Below are 27,960 nucleotides of genomic sequence, written 5' to 3'. Positions count from 1 at the left end.
GGCTTTAGAAATACTAGATACATCAAGAGGAATATGATAGAAATTAACATTGCAATTAGTAATTAACTGTGTTCAGAGGCAGGAGGGGAAAAAAAAACAAGAAACCAGTAAAAGAATGTGTGACGATTTATTTGTAAACATTAATAGATCATCATATAAAAAATAGATTAATAATAAAAACATATTTGACAGAAATAAATGTTCAGTGAAATTATTTGCATAATCTGTCCTCCTCTGCTGGTATAATTTACAACATCTCTTCTGTAGTGAAACTCTTGATAAAACTTATAACACTTTTCCCAACGCTCTCTGTACTGCACAATAAATCTATTGTCTAAGGCTTGTTTTCACTTTGCTTTAACCGTTTGCCACGTATTTTAAGTGTTTCACGATCTACATTGTAATCAATATCTAACAAATTTGAAACAATTTAAAGCTGCTATTTTCAGCACTCCTTTTCATGAGCCATTACTATAAAACAAGAAACTGGTGTGAAGTCACACACACACATCAGTGTGATCGCTGTGTCTCTGTGTCTTCAGTCTCTGTAGCGGCTCTTTATTCACCATCAGCTGATCCTGAGGAAACTGAACTGACGTCTAAACACAGAGTCCTAGAATAAAACACAGACAGACACATGAGTATGAGACATTACTGAGTCACATCACATCTGGAGATCATTTCAGGAAAACACAGCCAGAGATATTAGTATATTCATATTACTGGAAAAAGTTAAAAAAGAAAAACTGGAAAAGATTAACAGTAAATGATAAACAACTCTCACTTTATCACTCACACACACACATACACTCTCATACACCACGTTTACATGCAACCAAATAATCTGTTAGTAATCAGATTGACGGCTCCGACTGAAAAGCCTTCATGTAAACACTTTAATCGAATGAGCTCGATCTGAATGATATTTCGATCGGTTTGGATGGTTTATTTCTTTTCTAATCCAATCGAGAGGACATGTAAACACTTGATCAGATTGAAAACCCAAACTGGAAAGTGCTCATTGTCTCCTAATTAGGACCTGACCCGTCATATATAAATATTATGTCTGCCGTTTAAAACAAACAAACAAAGTAGGGGAATAGTATGTGGAAACAGCAGGAAATATTTGTGCAGTGTGTGCATGTCAAAAACTCAATTCCCATTTGAAGCTTGTGACATATAAACACACACATCAACCCGATAATTAGGGCCCAAGCCCTGAAAGGGCGAAGGCCCTATTGTTTTTGTAAGGATTATTTTTAGGGCCCAAGCCCTATTGTTTTCGGTAGGATTATTTTTTTCTATTATTTTATTTATTTTTATTTTTTTTTACTTTCGGGCACTTTTGGGGCCCTTAACATGCTCAAAAACTCTTGAAACTTTGCACACGGGCCAGAACCCGCGGCCATCAGGGCCATTATGGCGAATAATGGGACACAGGAAGTGTATTATAACTTCTGCATACACTGACTGATCTTGATAAAACTTCAGCAGTGTGTTCGTGGTCAGAGGCTGATCACATTGAATTGACTATTGTGAGTCAAAGTTATAGCGCCACCTCTGGCAGCAGGAAGTGTGTCACTTTCAAAATGCTTTGAAATCACCCTCTTATTTTTACCCGATTTGCTTCAGACTTTATCTGTATAATGTAAACACACGGCAGATGTAGACCTGTGAAAGGATTATTGATATCTTAGATACTGTTGCTGTGGCAACGCATCAAACTTTAATTTTCTTTTTGGATGCTTTTGAGACTCTTAAGATGCTTGAAATTGGATGAAACTCGACAGACACATCACATTTATTAGCCAGTAGACATGTGCAAAGTTTCAGAAACGGGCATTGCGAGGGGCTCAGTAGCGCCACCTTTAGTCAAAAATGGGGGCTTAGTTTTACATAGAGTCTTAAAACTTAGTACGTATATTGATCTCATCGAGCCGGACAACTTTCTAATTTACAGTCATTAGCCCCGACCAACAGGAAGCCAGATAGTTTGGTTTGAATGTGGATTTCTTTGCAAAATCAGCCTCTGAATTTTTACCCACTCCTCTTAAGTGGTTTATTTTATTCCCACCAAACTTTTTCAACATGATGAAAATACATTAAAAATGCTAAATTGTGAACGGATAATACATATCTCAAACGGTTTTGCTATGACGAGGGATTAATGTCAAAAATGGAAACACTGAAAGCCTCATATCTTCTAAAAATGTAATTATACACCATTTATTTCTATATAAAATTATACAAATATCAGAACTAAACCCATTTTATTTTATTTTTATTTTTCTTTAAATTTAATAATTGTTTAAGTTTAAAAACAGCCAGAATGTTTTTTTAGTCCAAAAAATAAATAAATCATGTCATTCATAGTGCTATACTGCCCTCTTGTGTTCAAAATCAGGTAGGCCTATTGTATCTATATAAAAATATACTAGGTATGTGACGGTGAGAATATTTTACCACCGGTTAATCAACGGGTTAATCAACGTTAATCAATGTTGTGGAATATTTTGAGTGTATCATAAAATCAGAATAAGGTAAGACAAGTAATATTTTCTGTCTTTTATTTATTTATTTATATATATATATAGTCGCTGTCCGATGAAAACCGCGTATGTCCATTTTGCCGATTTTGAGATTTTTCGACGGATAGAATGTCCAGGTTCATTTCCGTATACAGTATGCTTCACATGTCTAAATGACCAATGAAAAGTTGTGAAATCATGTGATCTGATTTTCACGTATATCCATTTGGTGTCAAAGCTGTCAATCACGCCGTGTATCTCCCGCCCAGTGGCGGCATCTCGCCAGTCTAAGCGTCTCTGGAAGCTCAGCATTGTATAGCCGAATAACTCTGTGAGGTAAAGTATCAGCAAATGTTTGTTTTTGACAACTGTTCAAGTTTATTATATATTCGCAATATATTCACAACTGTTATTTACCGGTAAATGGTCTAGATGAAGTAATTGTCACTGTTTATTGAGGAGATGTTAACGCACGGGTCTGTTAAGCAATAGCATACTTTTAAGGTAGTCTAATATTTTTCTGACTAATAAATTACTGACACAGTAAAGGGTAGATTTAAATAAAGAATAATGAATTTTAAATAAAGAAAAACAAAATTTAAATAAAGAAAAAACTAAATTTAAATAAAGAAAAATTACATTTAAATAAAGAAAAATTACATTTAAATAAAGAAAAAACGAAAATTAAATAAAGAAAAAAAAAACGAAATTTAAATAAAGAAAAACGAAATTAAGTTAAATTAAAAACGAGATTAATTTAGATTGATAACGGGTAAAAAGGCTAATACATGTTGGGTCCGTGTACTTTTTCGTTCATTTCGGAATGAAAGATGAAATGTAAAAAAAAAGGTGCAGCTTGTTTTTTTGTTTAAAAGAAAAAAACAGAAATGGCTGTATTTTTTTGTAGGCTACATAGCATAGCCAACTTTGTTATGATTTTAGTATCATAATGATTAATAAATGCACGCACAATTATCCGTGAACTTGATTTGAAGCCTTTCAACTTGTGTGTGCAAAATTCAGAATTAAATGAATGTGCAGCAATTTGTACAAATAGTCTGTAGGTCTACTATACTGTTGTAGCCATTAAATGAGCTCATTTAGTTTCATATTTGTTAAAATATTATGGGGTTTTTTCTTCCATTTTTGTTGATTTATGAAAAGTGAACAGCACGAGTAATAGGATGCACAATTTGAGACATGGAGTGGGTCAGACATGATTTTGACCACTTCATTAAGTTTTGTTTTGTAGAAAGCCTTTCTTTAAAGTGAATTTTGTTTTGTATAAATTGTATCTTAATTTGAATACATTTTTCATCAACCAATTGCCTGGAGTGTATTTAATAAATAAGAAGCAAATATATAGCAGACAATATAATCATGGAGGCGCCCGCGCGGTCACTTGCATTGCACGTTAACTGGAGCGCATCTCATCCTAACTTAACAGTGTATGCCTCACACAGACATGAGAAATACATCAAATGCACAAAGCTTGAAAAGTCTTTAAACGAAATAATTCAAAACGAAAAGAAAAAGGCTACTCTCTGATTATGTATGATTATATGATCATATAGCCTAGCCTATTTTGTGAATTGTTCATTCCCGGTTGGCACACATTTTGCTGCCCTTACAAAAGTGCCGCTCTAGGCAATTGCCTAGTTCGCCTATGGACGCGCCGGTCCTGGGTTCAGCAATGAGTGTATTGATTCATTGTCCCTTCATAGTTTGCAAGAGACATTTAATAAACTGAGCGTATTTAATAAACTGAGATGTAAGCTATTTAATAAACTGAGCGTAGCCTATTCATCTGTCAATATGAAACGCGACTTGGCCATTCTAATTAATGATCGGAAGAACGCGTATCGACCACCGTTACTGTAAAATATGCATGTATGTCCATTTAAACTCGATTTTGGTCAAATGTGGATATCATTACACTGGCAAGAATATGGTTACATTTAAAGATGCCGTACCAAGTATGACAACGCTACGTTCAACTGCTTTAGAATTACGGTGTTTTTTTCACTTCCTGAAAAGTAACCGTTTTGGACATACGTGAGTTTCATCGGGCAGCGACGATATATATATATATATATATATATATATATATATATATATATATATATATATATATATATATATATATATAAAAATATAGCTGCGAGCAGCGATGAAGGGCCAAAGCCGGCGGCACCGCCACCCCGGTGCCTTTAGGTACCTAGTTACCTTTAGGTAACTAAAGGCACCGGGGTGGCGGTGCCACCGGCTTGGGCCCGTAATCGCTGCTCGCAGCTATATTTATTATTATTTTTTTCTACTTCTCGGGCACTTTTGGGGCCTTTAACATGCTCGAAAACTCTTGAAACTTTGCACACGGGTCAGAACCTGCGGCCATCAGGGCCGGGCTGAAGCTGGTACCCGGGCGTGGCAGGGGGGCTTGACAGCGCCCCCTGGAACGGGATCCGAACACTTGTCCATAAATTAGACACGCTTGCATGTAATAATATGAAACTCGGTACACATATGGATCTCATCGGGCCGAACAACTTTCGTGCTCTAAGTTTTACGCCAGCCCAACAGGAAGTCGGCTATTATGGGTTGTTTGGAAACGCATGCTGTGGAATTTTATGTACTCCTCCTAGGAAATTCATCCATTCGCCTCCAAACTCGGTGTGAATGAAGTCAAGACATTGAGGATGAATTCTTGTGAACAGATTTTTGATATCTCGGACGGTTTGGTCCGGGCGAGGAAACGAATTTGTGGCGAATAATGGGAAACAGGTAGTGTATTATAACTTCAGCATACATTAACTGATCTTGATGAAACTTCAGCAGTGTGTTCGTTGTAAGAGGCCGATCACATGGATGTGACTATTGTGAGTCAAAGTTATAGCGCCACCAACTGGCAGGAGGAAGTTTGTCACTCTCAAAATTCTTTGAAATCACTCTCTTATTTTTACCCGATCTGCTTCAAACTTTATATGTATAATGTAGACACACGGCAGATGTAGACCTGTGAAAGGATTATTGATATCTTAGATACTGTTGCCATGGCAACGCATCAAACTTTAATATTCTTTTTTGATCCTTTTGAGACTCTTAGCATGCTTGAAATTGGATGAAACCCGACAGACACATCACATTTATTAGCCAGTAGACATGTGCAAAGTTTTAGAAACAGGCGTGGTGGAATGGCTCAGTAGCACCACCTTTTGACCAAAGTGGGGGGTTAGATTCATCTACAGCAACAAAACTTGGTATGTATATTGTTCTCATCAAGCCGGACAACTTTCTAATTTTCTGTCATTAGCTCCGACCAACAGGAAGTCAGATATTTTGGTTTGAATGTGGATTTTTCTGGAGAACTTTCTCTCTCTCTCTCTCTCTCTGTCTCTGTGTGTGTGAGGGGTGGGGGGGATTTTTCACCCTTGAACGGGGTCTGAAAACTTGGTCCATAGATCAAACACACTTGCATGAATTAATATGAAACTCAGTACACGTATAGATCTCATCGGGCCGAACAACTTTAACTCGGTCAAGTTTTACGCCAGCCCAACATGAAGTCGGCTATTATGGGTTGTTTGGAGAACGCTTGCTCTGGAATTTGAAATAATCCTCCTAGGCAATTCTTTCAATTGCCACCAAACTCGGTCAGCATGAAGTCAAAACATTGAGGATGCTAAATTGCGGACGGATTTTTGATATCTCGAACGGTTTGGCCGTGGCCAGGAAACAAATTTATGGCGAGTATGCATATTAGTCTCATCGAGTCGGACAATTTTCGAATTTACAGTCATTAGCTCCGAGCATCAGGAAGTCAGATATTTTGGTTTGAATGTGAATTTCTTTGCAAAATCAGCCTCTGAATTTTTAAACCACTCCTCTTAAGTGGTTTATTTTATTGCCACCAAACTTTTTCAACATGATGAAAATACATTAAAGATGCTAAATTGTAAACAGATAATAAATATCTCAAACAGTTTTGCTATGGCAAGGGATTAATGTCAAAAAAGGAAACACAAAAAGCCTCATATCTTCTAAAAATTCTATATAAAATTATACAAATATCAGAACTAAACCCATTTTATTCTTTTATTTTTCAATTTAATAATTGTTTAAGTTTAAAAACATCCAGAATGTTTTTTAGTTAAAAAATAAATAATGTCATTCATAGTGCTATACTGCCCTCTTGTGTTCAAAATCAGGTAGGCCTATTGTATCTATATAAAAATATACAAGGTATGTGATGGTGAGAATATTTTAACACCGGTTAATCAACGTGTGACACCGCTGGGGGCTTTTGAATCGCTAACTTAAAAACGAAAGTAAAATATGTTCGTCCGCACTGACATGGATAATGGTGCAGAGCAGAGCGAGCGTTTTCAATGAATTCCTATGGAAGTAGGAATGAACTAAAAAACATTGACACTGTTCTGCTCGTTCCTCGCCATGGACGCACACCGTTATGAATGCCCGTGCAGCTGTGAGCATTTTAGTTTAATTTTAAAATAAGCGCCATTTCGGGGGCAGATTGCTTGAATTTATTTTACAAAAGCACAATGTTGTTTTATTTCGACTGTACACAAATATAAGTTAACACTTTGCAGTTTGAATGATGTTAGGGTTATATATATATATATATATATATATATATATATATATATATATATATATATATATATATATATATATTAGAGGTGGGCATAGATTAATTTTTTTAATCTAGATTAATCTAGATTAATTTTGAAATTAATCTAGATTAATCTAGATTAAAATGGCTCATTTGAATTCTGCCGAAGGCATTCAGAATATGTGTGCTACCCAAATAATGACTATAAAAGTAAGTCTTTGAGAACGGGTTTCTCAAGCCAGGTGGCGCATTAGACCAGGGGCTCATCTCCTGTTTCCAAAATGCATCACAAACTGCTTGAGAAAGCTGTTCTACTCATAGACTGTAAAAGGTTACTTACTACTGTACTGTTACCGTACGTAGGCAACATTAGGTAGGCCTATGTTATTATCAACTACTAGCCTATAGGCTATCAATTAGGGATGGGCGATATGGCCTAAAATCCATATTGTGATATACATTGCAGCCTCTTGCGATAACGATATTATAATAAAACCATTTCAGAACAGGTTACACAGACCCTGCTAAACAACTGCTAAATGTTTTTTTTTTTTTTTTTTTTTTGAAAGGGTGTATGTAGTTTTGAGAACATATATTGTTCAAAACTGTAAGTATACAACATAATTTTGCAGATAAATAAAATTTAAGTACACTAGCTGCAGAGACTTAAGTAGGTCTAATGTTTATTATGGCTTGGAGCTTATGAAACCCCAAATTTAAAATTAGAATATTGTCTAACTGATGTCTTTTCAGTTAAAAAGAAACACAACAACGATTCTTAAAATCGGGCGCAGACAGAGATTATGTGCTACACCACTAAGATATATTGGGAATAATACGCGCGCGCTGGTATTCAGTGATATGTTTCGTTTTGAATTTGAGGTGGTAGAACGGATTAGTCGTGTGTTAACTTACCGAACTGTTACACCACACGGTCTACGTCGGACGGCTTAAATCCGAACCAAGTCCAAATAATGGTTGTTGCACCGATCTTTTACACCAGCTTTCACTTTCAGCCGTGTTTACTTAAGATGACGACGAATATGATGCGTTGCAGCCGGGTGTTCCACGCGGCCGCGGGTAGATTGCGTCATCATAGCTTGTGTAGCTTGAGCCATCTCCCAACCCAACTTGGAGAATAGATTAACGGCGATATTTTTTTTTAACGCCGATAACGGCCCACCACTAATATATATATATATATATATATATATATATATATATATATATATATATATATATATATATATATTAAACTCTTATTAAAAACAGTTTACAGAGACTAAAGTGGAGCTGAATTATTATCTTTTATTCTCCAGTTACACACATATGAGGCCTGTCACTGAAATTGGATCAATTTAAAGGCTTGAAATAAAGATATACTCACAGTAGTAAAATGTCTCCCGTTTATAATGTGGATCATCCTTCAGATTAGAGAGCAACTTCACTTCTGAATGTCTTAGTTCATTAAAAAACAGATTCAGTTCTCTCAGGTGTTTAGGGTTTGATCTCAGAGCTGAAGTCAGAGCAACAAAACCTTCATCTCTGACGCCACACTTACTCAACCTGTAGAGAACAATGACACACACTTCACTCTCTCAGTTCAGATCAGATCAGTTTAGCAGTGAATCCATTATTAAAGAGAAAGTTCAAACTTAAAGCACAAATTAATGTTTGAGGGATCATTAGATTGAGATCTAAAATGTCACAAAACGTGATCATTAAACATCTAAAGTATCATTTAATCAGGAAAAACAATCTCTTATTTAATTAAAAGTCAGTCCTGTGTTCAGTCTGTTTTAATAATTCACTACATACGTTAGTTTTACTATGTTACTTACTAGATCTGTACAATGTAATCTATATGGAGTGTCAATTAGAGTGTGTTTTCATTTTACAAAATTAAAAACAATCCTTTAGAAAGTGTCAATGCAGAAAGATGAACATAATTAACAGTAAGAATGAATCCAGCATGTTCTTCATTTCTCAGTTCTGACTGTGTTGAGCTCGAGTCTGTTTAAAGTCAAGAGACTGAAATGTTGATTGTGTGTAAAAGTGTATATTTCAGTGTGACTCTCAGTCCTGCAGTTTCATGTTATTGAGGATCAGCTCATGTGTTCAATCATTTACAGCTCAATAATCTGAACTCACAGCAGCAGAAAGAGGCTGAACACTTCAAATATACTTAACATTGTGATTCATGTGTGAGAGTCAAATATGATCTTACCACAGTTTCTCCAGTTTACAGTGAGGATTCTGTAGTACATCAGACAGCAGATTCACTGATTTTCCTATTTTATACCCAGACAGACTCAGATCTCTCAGGTGTTCAGGGTTTGATCTCAGAGCTAAAGTCAGAGCAGCAAAACCTTCATCTGTGAGATCACAATAACTCAACCTGTAGAGAACAATGACACACAATTCACTCTCTCAGTTCAGATCAGATCAGTTTAGTAGTGAATCCATTATTAAAGAGAAATTTCAAACTTAAAGCACAAATTAATATGTTTGATGGATCATTAGATTGAGATCTAAAATGTCACAAAACATGATCATAAAACATCTAAAGTATCATTCAATCAGAAAAAATAATCTCTTATTTGCACTATATTAAAATTCAGTCTTGTGCAAAATCTGCTTTAATAAATGAGACTATTCACAACATAGGCTAGTTTTACTATGTTACTTACTAGATCTGTACTATGTAATATGCATGGAGTGTCAATTTGAGTGTGTATTTGAGTGTGTTTTCATTTTACAAAATTGAAAACAATACTTTAGAAAGTGTCAATGCAGAAAGATGAACATAATTAACAGTAAGAATGAATCCAGCATGTTCTTCATTTCTCAGTTCTGACTGTGTTGAGCTCGAGTCTGTTTAAAGTCAAGAGACTGAAATGTTGATTGTGTGTGAAAGTGTGTATTTCAATTTGACTCTCAGTCCTGCAGTTTCATGTTATTGAGGATCAGCTCATGTGTTCAATCATTTACACCTCAATAATCTGAACTCACAGCAGCAGAAAGAGGCTGAACACTTCAAATATATTTTACATTGTGATTCATGTGAGAGAGTCAAATATGATCTTACCACAGTAACTCCAGTTTACAGTGAGGATTCTGTAGTACATCAGACAGCAGATTCACTGATTCTCCTATTTTATTCCATGACAGATTCAGTTTTCTCAGGTGTTCAGGGTTTGATCTCAGAGCTGAAGACAGAGCAGCAAAACCTTCATCTGTGACGCCACAATTACTCAACCTGTAGAGAACAATGACACACACTTCACTCTTCAGTTCAGATCAGATCAGTTTAGCAGTGAATCCATTATTAAAGAGAAAGTACAAATTTAAAGCACAAATTAATATGTTTGATGAATCATTAGATTGAGATCTAAAATGTCACAAAACATGATCATAAAACATCTAAAGTATCATTCAATCAGGAAAAATAATCTCTTATTTGCACTATATTAAAATTCATGTCTTGTGCAAAATCTACTTTAATAAATTACACAATTCACAATGTAGGCTAGTTTTACTGTTACTTAGATCTGTACTATGTACCGTATTTTCCGGATTATAAATCGCTCCAGAGTATAAGTCGCTTCAGTCAAAAAATGCATCATGAAGAGGAAAAAAACATATATAAGACGCACTGGACTATAAGTCGCATTTATTTAAAAATTAATTTCACACACAAATAAAAAAACATGTTACAGATGGGACAGTTCTCCGTTACGGACGTGAACGCTCTGAAAGCGGCACTAAAAGACTGCTTTAAAACTTTCACAGAGACCTCAAACAGAAAGCACAAAGCCTGTCTTTAAATTTAATTTAGTTTTGTATTAATTGTATCTTAATTTTAATCAATGTTTCATCAACCAATTGCCTGGATTTAATAAATAAGAAGAAAATAGATAATAAATATAATAGATAAAAAAATAGAATAAATATAGTAGAAAATAGATAACCACGACACGGAGGCGCCAGCGCGTGAACTGGAGCTCGTCTCTTAAATGAACCGAAACTCAGCGTATAAGGTAGCGTACTTGCCTCACAGACCTGAGGCATATATAGAAAGCTTGAAATGTCTACTTTTAAACAGAACAATTCAAAACGAAAGAAAACAGACTGCTCTCTGCTTATGTAATCCGTATGAAATGTGCATTTCTCTCTGGCACGTTCACTTCTGCAAAGATCATGAGTCAGCATCGTCAACTTCATCTTTGCAGCCGACACTGACACAGAAAACACTTGTTTATTAATAAACAATTAAAATGTCTCCTTGCTATATTTGACATATTCATAATCTTACTTTTTGCCTGTTCTTTGTGACAGCTTTTAGGTGCTTTATTGGCAAGGCTACTCTTACATGTTACATGAACGCATCACCACCGCATCAGCACCGAAAACATGGAGATTTTTTTCTTTTGGGGGGCATTTTGTTTGTGTTCAGGCTTTCTCAGTTGTCTTTAGGTTAATGTTTCAGTTAACAGTTTTTCAGGGGTACGCTACAGGAGCAGCATCTGTACTCTCGCGGATGTAGACGGTAATGTTTTCTCTTGGTTCATGTCAGTCAGTATGAATTAATTTTGATATATAGTCGCAGGACCAGTCAAACTATGAAAAAAAGTGTGACTTATAGTCCGGAAAATACGGTAACATGTATGGAGTGTCAATTTGAGTGTTTACACAGCATTCTGCTTTACAGCAATCCTTCAGTCGCTTTGAACGCGTTGTTTATGTTTGAGCTCAGTCGATTTGATTCATAATCCGTGATTTTTCTCTTTAAACTCACTTACAACGAACATTTTCTACTTTTCCTCACTGAGAAGCACTGCTGCTCAAACCTCATAGTTACAACGCGGACTGTTGAGCAGACGCGTCTCAAGCCGATTTGTGACCCAACACCGGTTTACACCTGTGGTTCACGGCTGAGCGCATCTTCTTTACACTCACTTACAAACGAACATTTTCCCGCCTATCGTGCGTCTACATTACACCCGTACCACTAAAAAGACGGATTATATCCAAGACTTCAGTCATAAATTAGTGTTAATATTGATAGCATCACTGGTAGCGTCGTTGCTAACTTACTGTCAATCTGTTAAAATGGCGAATATATCAGATGTATGTTGTCTACAAGGTGAGGACACATTCAAGCTGCACGCGGTGCAGTCCGAGCTGGAAGCTGTAGAAGCAGATCCGTGACCTTTTAGAGAGACAAGCCGAGCTGAGAGACCGGCATTTAGCTCTTGAAACATCACGCGCCGATGCACACAAATCAGCGATTAACGTTAGTAACCCGCTGACCCCGACCTCGTCTACTCCGTGCGTTTCTCAGCATTGGTCCCGAGCGCCCAGGCCACGATCAGCCATGGTTTCATTCACTCCGGATCCGACACACCACCACGAAGCCTGGGTGGTTCCACAGCGGAAGACGCGAGCCAGGACCAGAGCAAGAATCTCTCCGCCCCTCCCGGTTTTCGAGATCTCCACCCAGAACCGCTTCAACAGTAAAAAAAAAAAAAAACAAAAAAAAAACACTTTGTAGACCATCGTGCAAACATAAAGCATGTTAATAAACTGTGCTACACAAGTGCGCATTTAAAAGTTCACGGCACAAAGCGAAGAAATGTCGAGCGCATAAATCCTAGTGTCTATCTGTCCAACAGTTTATTGATCATTTGTTTCTTCACAGTTTTAAATTCCAGTTATTGTGCGTTTGATGCCGATTTAGTCCTTGTGATGTGTGATCTAACATGCACACGGTAGCGCGAGTCGTTTAAAAACAGCAACAAACTCCAACAAAATAAAGTCATTTTATGCAAATCCACAGCCTTTTCTCTACAGATCAAGCATTATAATGTGAATATCATATTGGAGAGAGTTTTACCGTGCATGTATGCTGCTGTAACCGGAAGAGGCGCGCGCGAGATATATTCGATATATTGAATACCGAATGGAGAATGATAGCCGCAGAGGAGGGAAAATGAGTTTTCGTAAACTTTAATGATGTAAATAGACTTCTGTCCCTCACATTAAGCTATGAAATAGGCTTCAGATGAATTTATCACCCAAACTGACGTGAAAAAAGCGGGAGGCGCCGAAAAGCGCGCTGTTTGCATCCCTGTACTTGGAAAGGAAGGAAAAATGCATCTCTTTGCCATCTGTAACCATGGTGACGTGCCGCCCGTTGTGGCCCTGTTGCGCGGGGACGGCGATTGTGGTTCCGTCCCGGGTTAACATGGTGACGTCTGTGATTATTCTGCCATTGGTGCAATTACAATATCTATTTTTTTTATTAAAAAAATCGCGATACCTCGATTTAATAAAAAAATAAATCGTCTTAAAACGTAAATTCAAATTAATCGAAAAAATCGCCCAGCCCTAGCGGGTACCCAAGGTCTTGAACGGTGACGAGCGCGTCGGAGCTGTCGTGCTGCACGCGGGAGTGAACGATATCAGGCTGCGGCAGACGGAGGTTCTGAAGAAAGACTTCAGGAGCCTGATCGAGACGGTACGCAGCACATCGCCTGAAACAACGATCATTGTGTCTGGACCGCTTCCCACGTACCGACAAGGGCATGAAAAGTTCAGTAGATTATTCGCGCTAAATGAATGGTTAATGTCATGGTGTAATGAGCAGAAACTGCTCTTTGTAAATAATTGGAATCTGTTTTGGGAGCGTCCTAGGCTCTTCCGCGCTGATGGCTTACACCCAAGTAGAATCGGAGCGGATCTTCTGTCGGATAACATCTCCAAGATGTTAAATACCGTTTGACTAGTAACCAAAAGTCCAAATCACAGTCTCTGCTGCACCAATTTAATTGATATAAATACTAGTGTAGAACATTGCATAGACACTGTGTCTATTCCTCGCTTAGTGAGATCAAATAATAAATCTACTGCAGGATCTAGGAAAAATCTAATTGTTATTAAAACAGAAAATCTCGCTATAAGTGAACAAAAACAATTTCTAAAGCAAGGTCTTCTAAACATTAGATCACTCACACCTAAGGCAGTTATTGTAAATGAAATAGTCACAGATAATAGCATCGATGTACTTTGCCTTTTCTGAAACCTGGCTTAAACCAAATTATTATTTCGGTCTAAAGGAGTCTACTCCGCCAGGATACTGTTATAAGCATGAGCCCCGTCTTATTGGTCGTGGCGGCGTTGTTGCAACAATCTACAGAGATATTCTTAATGTTACTCAGAAAACAGGTGACAAGTTTAATTCGTTTGAAGTATTTGTATTAAATGTTACGCTCTTAGATGTAAGAAAAAAATCCCTATTATCTCTAGCCTTGGCTACCGTATACAGACCGCCAGGGCCTTACGCTAATTTCCTAAAAGAGTTTGCAGATTTTCTCTCAGATCTATTGGTTAACGTCAATAAAGCATTAATTGTTGGAGATTTTAACATACACGTAGATAATTCAAATGATGCGTTAGGGGCTGCGTTTACAGATTTATTAAACTCCTTTGGGGTCAAGCAAAACGTCACTGGACCAACTCATCGTCTTAATCATACACTCGATTTAATTATATCATATGGAACCGATCCAACCGATATAGATATCATTCCACAAAGTGATGATGTCACCAGGGCTGTAGTACTCGAGTCCGGTCTTGGACTGGACATAGACCGTTTTTCTATGGTCTCGGACTCGCTGGTATTCGGACTCGGACTTGTCTCGGTCTCGGCCACTGGTCTTGCCAAATATGGCTTTTGGTCTCGACCGAGTCCAGGTTTCTTTATTATGTTCCCAGTAATAACGAATTATTGTAGTATGCTTCCCGCAGACTTCCGCAGAAACCTCCGTAGATGATGACCTGCGCGTGTTATTTATTTTCTACTATTTGCTACTGCAATACCGGCGCATAGCTGAAATAACAGATCCGTCTATTCACTGCCGATCATAATATCAAATTGCTATATGGACTAGTGACTGTGAATATTAAAGACTGCTATCAAAGTCTGGTTGTTCAGCGAGTCTCTGCAAATGAGTGCAGGTTCATGTACTAAACATACTCAAGTACACGTTCATATTCAGCATTTCATCGTCAGATACGCTCAGAAACCTGTCAAAATAAAATTTTGGTTTAATGTGAAAATTATCAATAAGAAAGAAATTATCACAGATATATTTTACTGGAGTGAAGCTATATTGTCATTTAGTTGCTCAAATGCTCAGTACTAGTACCTAGCAGTGGTAATAGTAGTGGGTTGGTGTTTGTATATCAGTTCTAACACTGCTATTATGAGGTATCAGCACCATATGTCATCAATTCTGTTTTCTTTAGATTAGATTATATGATATCAAGGGGAATATCTATACTTAAAAATCCTGGGTGTTGTGACACTGTTTTTGCTTTTAGATCAACAAATAATAACCCAAAATGATTGTCTTGATAATGTCATGCACAAGACTTTTTTTTTCCTGTCCTGTCCTGGACTCGGTCTTGACTCGGACTCAAACCTTTTTGGACTCTGTCTTGTCTTGGACTCGAACCTCTTTGGACTTGGTCTTGACTTGGACTCGACTAGTCCTGTTCTTGGACTTGTCTTGGACTCGACAAAGGTGGTCTTGACTACAGCCCTAGATGTCACTGACCGTTACATGGTAACTTGCATATTACGTACTGCTGTAATATGTCATGCTGTGCCGCGTTATCGACCAGGCAGAACAATCCTTCCATCCACCATAGATAATTTCTCAAATTGCTTATCTGATCTGTCTCAGCTACTGCCTGAACCCAAACAAACAAATGAACTAGAGGAACTAACTAGCACTATGAGCACCATTCTCTCTAGAACATTGGATATTGTTGCACCTATTAGATTAAAAAAGTAAATGGAAACAAACTAATTTAGAGGTCTTTAGAATCGCGTGGAAAGACAGTATGTCACGTTATAAAAAGGCCCTAAAAGCGGCTAGGGCTGAGCACCTCCGCAAACTAATAGAAAACAACCAAAACAATTTAAGGTTTTTATTTAACACCATGGCTAGACTAACAAATAAACAGACGTCACCTGAACAAAATATCCCGTTACAGTTTAGTAGTAATGATTTCATGAACTTCTTCACTGAGAAAATGGAAAGCATCAGAACCACAATTGTAAACGTTCAATCTTCAATCGCGCCTTATAATTCAGCCTCAATTATCACCCCGCAAGAACAATTACAGTGCTTTACAACTATAGAACAAAAAGAGTTAAATAAACTTATCACTTCATCTAAAACAACAACATGTTTATTAGATCCTATAGCAACTAAACTACTGAAAGAAGTGTTACCAATAGTGGAAGAGCCTCTCCTCAATATTATTAACTCATCTTTATCTTTAGGTCATGTTCCAAGAACATTTAAACTGGCAGTTATAAAACCACCCATTAAGAAACCACAATTTGACCCACATAATCTAGCAAATTATAGACCCATTTCAAATCTTCCATTTATGTCTAAAATATTAGAAAAAGTTGTGTCCGCTCAACTGGGCTCTTTCTTGCAAGAAAATTACATCTATGAAAAGTTTCAGTCTGGATTCAGGCCGCACCATAGCACTGAAACTGCACTCGTTAAAAATCACAAATTATTTACTTTTAGCTTCTGACCAAGGCTGTATCTCAATACTAGTTTTACTTGATCTTAGTGCTGCGTTCGATACTATAGATCACACAATACTCTTAGATCGACTACAAAATTATACTGGTGTTCAAGGACAAGCATTAAGCTGGTTCAGATCATACTTATCTGACCACTACCATTTTGTTTATTTAAATGGAGAAAAATCAATTATAACTTCAGTAAACTATGGAGTGCCGCAGGGATCTGTGTTAGGCCCTCTATTATTCTCAATATACATGATGCCACTTGGAAATATTATAAGGAAACATGGAATTAGTTTCCATTGTTATGCTGATGACACTCAAATATATATATTTCATCACGGCCGGATGAAAACGCTAAACTATCCAAATTGACAGAGTGTGTTAAAGATATAAAAGATTGGATGACACGTAATCCAGACAAGACAGAGGTACTACTTATCGGTTGAAAAAACTGCCCACAAAACCTCTCACAATACAACTATAACATAGTAGGATGTCCTGTTACTTTATCCTCTACAGTAAAAGACCTGGGTGTTATAATAGACTGCAACTTGCCTTTCGAAATTCATATTTCATATGTTACAAGAACAGCCTTTTTCCACCTTAGAAACATTGCTAAGCTACGTAACATGCTATCTGTTTCTGATGCAGAAAAGTTAGTTTATGCATTCATGACCTCGAGACTAGATTACTGTAATGCTTTATTAGCTGGTTGTCCTGCATCCTCAATAAACAAGCTACAGTTAGTCCAAAATGCAGTTCTTACTAGATCAAGAAAATATGATCATATAACACCGATTTTATCATCACTACATTGGTTTAGAGCCCTGCACGGGCCTCAAATCTAAGCCCGAGCCCGGCCCTGGCCCGAGACGCTCAGGCCCTAGCCCGACCCGTGTCCGACAGCTCATCAGAATTATCAGCCCGAGTCCGACCCGAGCCCCTTTTTTTTTTTTTTTTCACAGCGGCAGCCTGCCCTATTTGCAGCCGTTAAAATAGGTCCGTTTTGTTAGTTATGTTTCTTTTCTTTTCATTTCTTTATTAAGTTAATTAAGACAAATGTTTTGAGCATTTTTTTTTAAATGACGACCAAGCAGCCGAGCCGACAGCGAGTAATACATGTTTGATCAATTTAGCCTCTCAAATCAACGCTAATACTTTACTTGGCTACAATAAAATCCATAAATATAAAACACTTCAAGCATATCACACAGACAGTTAAGTTTAATGTTTATTTATTAAACCACAGAGAGTAAAACAAAAAAAAAAATTAAATACTGAGGCAGGCTCAGGCTGCTCGCAACAGCGTTCGCAAACGAAATGAGCAATAGCCTACAATCTAAACAAATTAAATTAAATAAATCAAAAACAAACTTGCAGGTTATCTTACCTAAAAAATGCACCACAGAACATGGCCATTCTTTTTTTCCAGTAGTTTCCAACAGTTAAACGAAAATAAAGTCCAATCAAACGAAAAGTTAGAACAGTCTCTTACAGAGCATTGTGGAGTAAAAGAATAGCATCCACAGTGGAAGATTTTAACCCAGTCCTCCTCTCTTCTATCACTCTTCCCGCTGCGCTGAAGACACGTTCGCTGCTGCGATTTTTCTCTTAATATTCTCCATTATTTGCACATGAGGTGAATCGTGGGTTGCGCTGACGGGAAACCTTCTGTGTGCGTGCATGCGTGCGTGAAACTGTCATGTCAATCATATGTCAGTGTAATTATAAGATTATGAAAGTTATGAGGTTATGAAATGTCTATGTTTGTTTTTCTATCGTCGACGTCAACTTCTCATATTTTTTTAATTAATGTCTAAAAATATAAAAAGAAGGATAACCCAAAAAAGGCCCGAGGCCCGGCCCGCATGTGAACTATGACGTGAAAATTGGCCCGAAGCCCGGCCCTAGGGGCGTGAAAAAGTCGGGGCCCGTCGGGCTTGGGCTGAAATGCAGGGCTCAACATTGGTTACCTATAAAGTTCCGTATTAATTACAAGGTATTGCTGCTGACTTATAAAGCCCTAAACGGCTTAGCTCCAGTCTATTTAACGGATCTTCTATCGCCCTATAATCCATCGCGCTCTTTAAGATCACTAAATTCGAGGCTTTTGGTCATACCTAGGATATCCAGATCCACCAAAGGAGGGAGAGCATTTTCACATTTAGCTCCAAAACTCTGGAATAGCCTTCCTGATACTGTTCGTTGCTCAGACTCGCTCTCCCAGTTTAAAACTAGATTAAAGACGAATCTCTTCAGCCAGGCATTCATATAATAATTTTAATCTTACAGTTAAATCCGGCCTCTAGTTCATAAACGCCAGAGAAGAACTGGCCCCCGACTGAGCCTGGGTTCTCCCAAGTTTTTTTTTTTTTCTCCATTAGGTCACCTGATGGAGTTTTAGGTCACCACTAGGTCACTTGATGGATTTTTTCGGTTCCTTGCTACTGTTGCCTTTGGCTTGCTCAGTTGGGGATATTTAATTTAATTTAATCAATCAATAATACTATTTATCAGTATTAACAAACGTGGACTTTTTTTTTTTCACTAGAAACCAACCTTGTTGTATTATTTTAATTTAATACTGTGAAGCTGCTTTGATACGATCTGTGATGTGAAAAAAAGCGCTATACAAATATACTTTTCATTTTACAAAATTAAAAACAATACTTTAGAAAGTGTCAATGCAGAAAGATGAACATAATTAACAGTAAGAATGAATCCAGCATGTTCTTCATTTCTCAGTTCTGACGGTGTTGAGCTCGAGTCTATTTAAAGTCAAGAGAGTGAAATGTTGATTGTGTGTGAAAGTGGGTATTTCAGTGTGACTCTCAGTCCTGCAGTTTCATGTTATTGAGGATCAGCTCATGTGTTCAATCATTTACAGCTCAATAATCTGAACTCACAGCAGCAGAAAGAGGCTGAACACTTCAAATATACTTTACATTGTGATTCATGTGAGAGAGTCAAATATGATCTTACCACAGTATCTCCAGTTTACAGAGAGGATTCTGTAGTACATCAGACAGCAGATTCACTGATTTTCCTATTTTATTCCCACACAGACTCAGTTCTCTCAGGTGTTCAGGGTTTGATCTCAGAGCTGAAGTCAGAGCAGCAAAACCTTCATCTGTGACGCCACAATCACTCAATCTGTAGAGAACAATGACACACACTTCACTCTCAGTTCAGATCGGATCAGTTTAGCAGTGAATCCATTATTAAAGAGAAAGTTCAAACTTGAAGCACAAATTAATATGTCTGATGGAGCATTAGACTGAGATCTAAAATGTCACAAAACATGATCATAAAACATCTAAAGTATCATTCAATCAGGAAAAATAATCTCTTATTGCACTATATTAAAATTCAGTCTTGTGCAAAATCTGCTTTAATAAATGAGACTATTCATTACATAGGCTAGATTTACTATGTTACTTACTAGATCTGTACTATGTAATATGTATGGAGTGTCAATTTGAGTGTGTATGTGAGTGTATTTTCCATCCATCCATCCATTTTCTACCGCTTATCCGGGACCGGGTTGCGGGGGCAGCAGTCTAAGCATGGATGCCCAGACTTCCCTCTCCCTCGACACTTCCTCCAGCTCTTCCGGGGGGACACCGAGGCGTTCCCAGGCCAGCCGGGAGACATAGTCTCTCCAGCGTGTCCTAGGTCTTCCCCGGGGTCTCCTCCCGGTGGGACATGCCCGGAACGCCTTCCCAGGAAGGCGTCCAGGAGGCATCCGGAAAAGATGCCCGAGCCACCTCAACTGACCCCTCTCGATGTGGAGGAGCAGCGGCTCTACTCTGAGCTCCTCCCGAGTGACCGAGCTTCTCACCCTATCTCTAAGGGAGCGCCCAGCCACCCTGCGGAGAAAGCTCATTTCGGCCGCTTGTATCCGGGATCTTGTCCTTTCGGTCATGACCCAAAGCTCATGACCATAGGTGAGAGTAGGAACGTAGATTGACCGGTAAATCGAGAGCTTCGCCTTGCGGCTCAGCTCCTTCTTCACCACGACAGACCGGTACAGCGACCGCATTACTGCAGAAGCTGCACCGATCCGTCTGTCAATCTCCCGTTCCATCCTTCCCTCACTCGTGAACAAGACCCCGAGATACTTGAACTCCTCCACTTGAGGCAGGAACTCTCCACCAACCTGAAGCGGGCAAGCCACCCTTTTCCGACTGAGGACCATGGCCTCGGATTTGGAGGTGCTGATTCTCATCCCGGCCGCTTCACACTCGGCTGCAAACCGTCCCAGCGCATGCTGGAGGTCCTGGTTTGATGAGGCCAACACGACCACATCATCCGCAAAGAGCAGAGATGAAATCGTGTGGTCCCCAAACCTGACCCCCTCCGGCCCCTGGCTGCGCCTAGAAATTCTGTCCATAAAAATTATGAACAGAACCGGTGACAAAGGGCAGCCCTGCCGGAGTCCAACACGCACCGGGAACAAGTCTGACTTACTGCTGGCAATACGAACCAAGCTCCTGCTCCGGTCGTACAGGGACCGGATAGCCCTTAGCAAAGGGCCCCGAACCCCATACTCCCGGAGCACCCTCCACAGGCCGCCGCGAGGGACACAGTCGAATGCCTTCTCCAAATCCACAAAGCACATGTGGATTGGTTGGGCAAACTCCCATGAACCCTCCAGCACCCTGTAGAGGGTATAGAGCTGATCCAGTGTTCCACGACCGGGACGAAAACCACACTGTTCCTCCTGAATCCGAGGTTCTACTATCGGCCGGATTCTCCTCTCCAGTACCCTGGCATAGACTTTCCCAGGGAGGCTGAGAAGTGTGATCCCCCTATAGTTGGAGCACACCCTCCGATCCCCCTTCTTGAAAAGAGGGACCACCACCCCGGTCTGCCAGTCCAAAGGTACTGTCCCCGACCGCCACGCGATGTTGCAGAGGCGTGTCAACCAAGACAGCCCCATAACATCCAGAGACTTGAGGTACTCAGGGCGGATCTCATCCACCCCCGGTGCCTTGCCACCGAGGAGTTTCTTGACTACCTCGGTGACTTCAGCCCGGGTGATGGACGAGTCCGCCTCCGAGCCCTCAGCCTCTGCTTCCTCAATGGAAGACGTGACGGCGGGATTGATGGCGGGATTGAGGAGATCCTCGAAGTATTCCTTCCACCGTCCGGTGATATCCCCAGTCGAGGTCAACAGCTGCCCACCTCCACTGTAAACAGCATTGGTAGGGCACTGCTTCCCCCTCCTGAGGCGCCGGACGGTTTGCCAGAATCTCTTCGAGGCCGACCGATAGTCCTTCTCCATGGCCTCACCGAACTCCTCCCAGGCCCGAGTTTTTGCCTCCACAACCACCCGGGCTGCAGTCCGCTTGGCCCGTCGGTACCCATCAGCTGCCTCAGGAGTCCCACAAGCCAGCCAGGCCCGGTAGGACTCCTTCTTCAGCTTGACGGCATCCCTTACTTCCGGTGTCCACCACCGGGTTCGGGGATTGCCGCCTCGACAGGCACCGGAGACCTTACGGCCACAGCTCCGAGTGGCTGTGTTGACAATGGAGGTGGAGAACATGGTCCACTCGGACTCAATATCTCCAGACTCCCTCGGGATCTGGTCGAAGCTCTGCCGGAGGTGGGAATTGAAGATCTCTCTGACAGGGGATTCGGCCAAGCGTTCCCAACAGACCCTCACAGTACGTTTGGGTCTGCCGAGTCTGTCCAGCTTCCTCCCCCGCCATCGGATCCAACTCACCACCAGGTGGTGATCAGTTGACAGCTCCGCCCCTCTCTTCACCCGAGTGTCCAAGACATACGGCCGGAGGTCGGATGAAACGACTACAAAGTCGATCATCGACCTCCGGCCTAGGGTGTCCTGGTGCCATGTGCACTGATGGACACCCTTATGCTTGAACATGGTGTTCGTTATGGACAAGCTGTAACTAGCACAGAAGTCCAATAACAGAACACCACTCGGGTTCAGATCAGGGGGGCCGTTCCTCCCAATCACGCCCCTCCAGGTGTCACTGTCGCTGCCCACGTGGGCGTTGAAGTCGCCCAGTAGAACGATGGAGTCCCCAGTCGGAGCACTTTCCAGCACCCCTCCCAGAGACTCCAAGAAGGCCGGGTACTCTGCACTGCCATTCGGCCCGTAAGCACAAACGACAGTGAGAGACCTATCCCCGACCCGAAGGCGCAGGGAAACGACCCTCTCGTTCACCGGGGTGAACTCCAACACATGGCGGCTGAGCTGGGGGGCTATAAGCAAACCCACACCAGCCCGCCGCCTCTCACCATGGGCAACTCCAGAGTGGTGAAGAGTCCATCCTCTCTCGAGGAGTGTGGTTCCAGAGCCCAAGCCGTGCGTAGAGGTGATCCCAACTATCTCTAGTCGGAATCTCTGAACCTCACGCACAACCTCAGGCTCCTTCCCCGCCAGAGAGGTGACATTCCATGTCCCTAGAGCTAGATTCCGCGTCCAGGGATCGGGTTGTCTAGGCCCCCGCCTTCGACTGCCGCCCGATCCACTTTGCACCGGCCCCTTACGGTCCCTCCTGCAGGTGGTGGGTCCACGGGAGGGTGAGTGTATTTTCATTTTACAGAATTAAAAACAATACTTTACAAAGTGTCAATGCAGAAAGATGAACATAATTAACAGTAAGAATGAATCCAGCATGTTCTTCATTTCTCAGTTCTGACTGTGTTGAGCTCGAGTCTGTTTAAAGTCAAGAGACTGAAATGTTGATTGTGTGTGAAAGTGTGTATTTCAGTGTGACTCTCAGTCCTGCAGTTTCATGTTATTGAGGATCAGCTCATGTTTTCAATCATTTACACCTCAATAATCTGAGCTCACAGCAGCAGAAAGAGGCTGAACACTTCAAATATACTTTACATTGTGATTCATGTGTGAGAGTCAAATATGATCTTACTCTAATTTCTCCAGTTTACAGTGAGGATTCTGTAGTACATCAGACAGCAGATTCACTGATTTTCCTATTTTATTCCCAGACAGATCCAGTTCTCTCAGGTTTTCAGGGTTTGATCTCAGAGCTGAAGTCAGAGCAGCAAAACCTTCATCTGTGACGCCACACTTACTCAACCTAAGAGAGATGAAAATCAAATAGCATAATTTAAACACTATCAAATACCTTTCCAACAAATGTAATATTCTTATCCAAGGTTCATGGTCAAATGCTTCTATTTACAATGTGTTGTTGCAGTGGTAAGAAATGTAGCCAATCACAGACATGTTTGCTGATCTCTTTTTTTGTTTGCGAATCCTCTCATTTACAAAAAGACCGATTTTATTTATACAGTGTAGACAACTTTGTTTATAATGGAACTTTGAGAGATTGTGGACTGTAATGACAAAAGTAATGACTTGTAAATAATCTTAAATGTCTCATTGTACATTGCTGTTCTTGTTATGTAAGAGTTCTTGCTACACATTAAATCTGCATTTTACTAGAGAAACATCACTAAACTCAGTGATTTGATTCTTTATTGTCAATCTCACAGTAAAATTAAAAAGTGAAGTTTTAGTAAACTTTAATCTAAACATCAAGTGATGTTTAGCTGACCATCTAATAGTAAAACATAAATGTATGACTCTGCTGTGTAAACCATACATAAAATGTTTTAGGAGATTTGAGCTACTTGATAAATGAGGTGTTTCTCCAGTGGTTTGCTTGGTCTTAATTTCTTTTATCATTTATTTAAAATATTTAAATTCCTTCCTTATGTGCAAGAACATTCAACTAGTAAACCTGAATTATTTATTCATACACACATTTTCTGACTTTGTTTGTAATTCCTAAAGGAATTTTACATTGTCACAGTTTAGGAAACACATCAAATACTGACCACTGAACTCTAGACAACATCTGCAGCACTGAAGATTTATGAACTGTTATTTTCCTAATGTTTTAACAGTGAACTGATTGTTCTGATTTATACTTACTGAACTGATCTGGATTCTTTAATCACAGGAAGAAGCTTCTGAAGAACCTTTAGTTGTTCAGTTTTATTGTCTCTTCCAACAAAATCATTAATATTAAACTTGTCCAGCTTCTCCTCTGATGTCAACAACACAAAGACTACAGCTGACCACTGAGATGAAGAGAGTTTGGCTTTCTTTATTCTTCCAGATTTCAGATACTGTTGTATTTCCTCCACTAGTGAACGATCACCCAGTTCATTCAGACAGTGGAACAGATTGATGGATTTCTCTGGAGAGTCAATGGTCCTGATCTTCTTCTTGATGTACTCAACTGTTTTCTTATTGCTGTCAGATCTTCTTGTCTGTTTCATTAGTCTTTGTAGGAGAATCTGATGAGACTCCACTGACAGACCCAGAAGAAACCGCAGGAAAAGATCCAGATGTCCATTTTTACTCTGTAGAGCCTCATTCACAGCTCTCTGATGCAGCGCAGATAATGAAACATGTTCTTCTGGTGAACTGAGCTGAAACCAGTCCTTGACTTTAGACCGCAAACTCTGTTTGGTAATTGAGTCAAACACATTTTTGTTGTTGGTCGTACAGGAGAGATGCACATATAGAGCCGCTAGATGTTCCTGAACACTCAGATGAACAAAGCAGAAGACTTTCCCCTGATACCAGCCAAACTCCTCTCTGAAGATCTGAGTGCACAATCCTGAGTAAACTGATGCTTCTGTTACATCAATGCCACACTCTCTCAGGTCTTCCTCATAGAAGATCACATTGCCTTTCACAAGCTGCTGAAAAGCCAGTTTCCCCAGTTTGAGGATCATGTCTTCATCAGTCACGTTCTTCTCATAGTCCTTCTCATGTTTGATGTTGGTCTGAAGGATCAGGAAGTGTGTGTACATCTGAGTGAGAGTCTTGGGAATCTCTCCAGTCTCTGCTTCGCTCAACATCTTCTCCAGAACAGTGGCTGAGATCCAGCAGAACACTGGGATGTGGCACATGATGTAGAGGCTCCTTGATGACTTCAGGTGTGTGATGATTGTATTTGCCAGACTCGGATCACTGATTCTCTTCCTGAAGTATTCCTCCTTCTGTGGATCATTGAAGCCTCGTACCTCTGTCACTCGATGGACACACTCAGAGGGGACGAGATCGGCTGCTGCTGGTCTGGAGGTGATCCAGATGAGAGCCGAGGGAAGCAGATTCCCCACAATGAGGTTCGTCAGCAGCACGTCCACTGAGGCTGATTCACTTACATCACACAACCTCACATCGCTCTGAAAATCCAGAGACAGACGACACTCGTCCAGACCATCAAAGATGAACAACACTTTATATTCGTCTTTGGATATTTCCATTTCTTTTGTTTCAGGGAAAAAGACATGAAGAAGATCTGAAAGACTGAGTGTTTTGTCCTTCATCAGATTGATCTCTCTGAAAGGAAGTGGAAATATGAGCTGGACGTCCTGATTCTCTCTCTCTTCAGCCCAGTCCAGGATGAACTTCTGCACAGAGACTGTTTTTCCAATGCCAGCGACTCCCTTTGTCAGCACAGTTCTGATGGGTTTATCTTGTCCAGGTAAAGGTCTAAAGATGTCTGTGCATTTGATCGGTGTGTCCTCTGTTGCTGCTCTCCTGGATTGTGTCTCAATCTGTCTCACCTCATGTTCATTACTGATCTCTCCACTCTCACTCTCTGTGATGTAGAGCTCTGTGTAAATCTCATTCAGGAGTGTTGGGTTTCCCTGCTGTGCCGTTCCCTCATACAGACACTCAAACTTCTTCATCAGACTTGATCTAAACCTGTTGAGGACTTCATGGCTGTAAAATTAAAATACCACAGTATTAATAAACACAATGTCTTTTTTTAACCATATATTTTGTTGAAATGTAATACCTAAGATCAGTCTGTGTATCTCCACTCTTAAAATGTACTGGCCGAATCATAGACGCATCTATCCTCATAGACACACAGCTGGGCTCTGGTTTTGATCTCTTCTGGTGAACTGAACTAACAGAGTTTAAAGAGTTTATAAGAGTTTAAAGTTAAACATATTAGCCATATTCAACATATTACACATCCATTTATCAATAAAACAATCACCCTTTATGATTATTTAATTTACACTGTTATTACAAAAATTGTACATTGAAATTAGTTATTTCACAGATGTCTCTCTGTGTGAGCAACACTAAACTGTATGCATTAAAATATTACATTAAAACATTCTTATTGTACATTGTTTATATCTTGTAGAATATTTTATTGATAATATTTTGACAATATAAAATGTCATACTATAATCATATTTTTATAGAAATGTAATACCTGAGATCATGTTTATCTTCACTCTTAAAATATACTGGATGACCCATAGACCGGTCACTCCTCATAGACACACAGCTGGGCTCTGGTTCTGATCTCTTCTGATGAACTGAACTATAACATAAATATATTACAGTTAATACACTGAATTACTGTATTCAAAAATCACATATTCATTTATCCTTAAATAAAAAAATGTTCACAATGTTGATAAAAACAAAACTGTAAAATGAAGCAAGTGCTCTCATATACGTCTCTCATGTGTGAGTAACACTACATACACTAAAATATTAGCTACACATAAAAAAATAACTAAGCAATTTCCAAAAAGAATTTATCATATCTTGTAGAATATGTAAGGAATAATTGACGACAGGCCGTTGAATTATTAGAAAAATAATGCACACCCGAGGTGGTAATGCGGTCACGACGCGAAGCGCAGTGCATTATTTTTCTAATAATTCAACGGCCTGAAGTCAATTATTCCGCTTATACTACAGTTACCACACCTCGAAACATTGTTCAGATTATGTATTTCAAGACGTTTGTAAAGTTTTTGTCATTAAAACGCTCTTGTATGTAGGACTAATTTCTTACGCATCTAATCCAATGCCTCCGTTGCTAATTCCAAAACGTCATTTTAGAGTTAGTAACGGAGGTTTGAGCCACTGATAGCAGACTAATGCTGGGACACACGACTAGCTGACACATTCTCTGACTGTTTTCATCGCAGCAGATTTTAAACACCGACTTTGAACCATAGACTGTAAAAAAGCTTTGAACACAGACTGAACGCGCGTTTGGGCATGATCAGTCATAAGTATCAAATTACATTCATAACCGGCCTTAAAGTGTTTCCCCGACTTTATGCAGTTATTAATGCAGTTATTAGAGAGAGATGTTGCAATAATGAGACAGAAAAGCATGTGCGTCCGT

The 27,960-nt window shown here is 39.6% G+C and overlaps 1 protein-coding gene across 1 annotated transcript; it reads right to left on the bottom strand.

Annotated features, from left to right (window-relative positions):
* Window positions 1–113: 113 nt before the first annotated feature.
* Window positions 114–26,525, bottom strand: LOC307167559 (NACHT, LRR and PYD domains-containing protein 3-like). The gene is made up of 7 exons (XM_079886759.1): window positions 24,711–26,525; window positions 23,680–23,850; window positions 19,760–19,930; window positions 10,247–10,417; window positions 9,386–9,556; window positions 8,546–8,724; window positions 114–613 (listed from the first exon to the last, which is right to left on the bottom strand). Coding segments are annotated over exons 1-7 (2,640 nt in total). The 5' UTR covers window positions 26,486–26,525; the 3' UTR covers window positions 114–611.
* Window positions 26,526–27,960: the final 1,435 nt, after the last annotated feature.

This window comes from Squalius cephalus, assembly GCF_949319135.1.
Source record: "Squalius cephalus genome assembly, chromosome: 11".
NCBI classification, from domain to species: Eukaryota; Metazoa; Chordata; class Actinopteri; order Cypriniformes; family Leuciscidae; genus Squalius; species Squalius cephalus.
The sequence above is the reverse complement of the archived record's forward strand: the minus strand, read 5'-3'. Positions and strand labels throughout refer to the sequence as shown.

Coding starts and splice junctions, on each gene's coding strand:
- LOC307167559 (XM_079886759.1), bottom strand. CDS start 26,485: ATGAAGAAGTTTGAGTGTCTGTATGAGGGAACGGCACAGCAGGGAAAC. Junction 23,851..24,710: donor AAAGAATCCAGATCAGTTCA/GTAAGTATAAAT, acceptor CATCTCTCTTAG/GTTGAGTAAGTGTGGCGTCA. Junction 9,557..10,246: donor TGTAAACTGGAGTTACTGTG/GTAAGATCATAT, acceptor TGTTCTCTACAG/GTTGAGTTATTGTGATCTCA.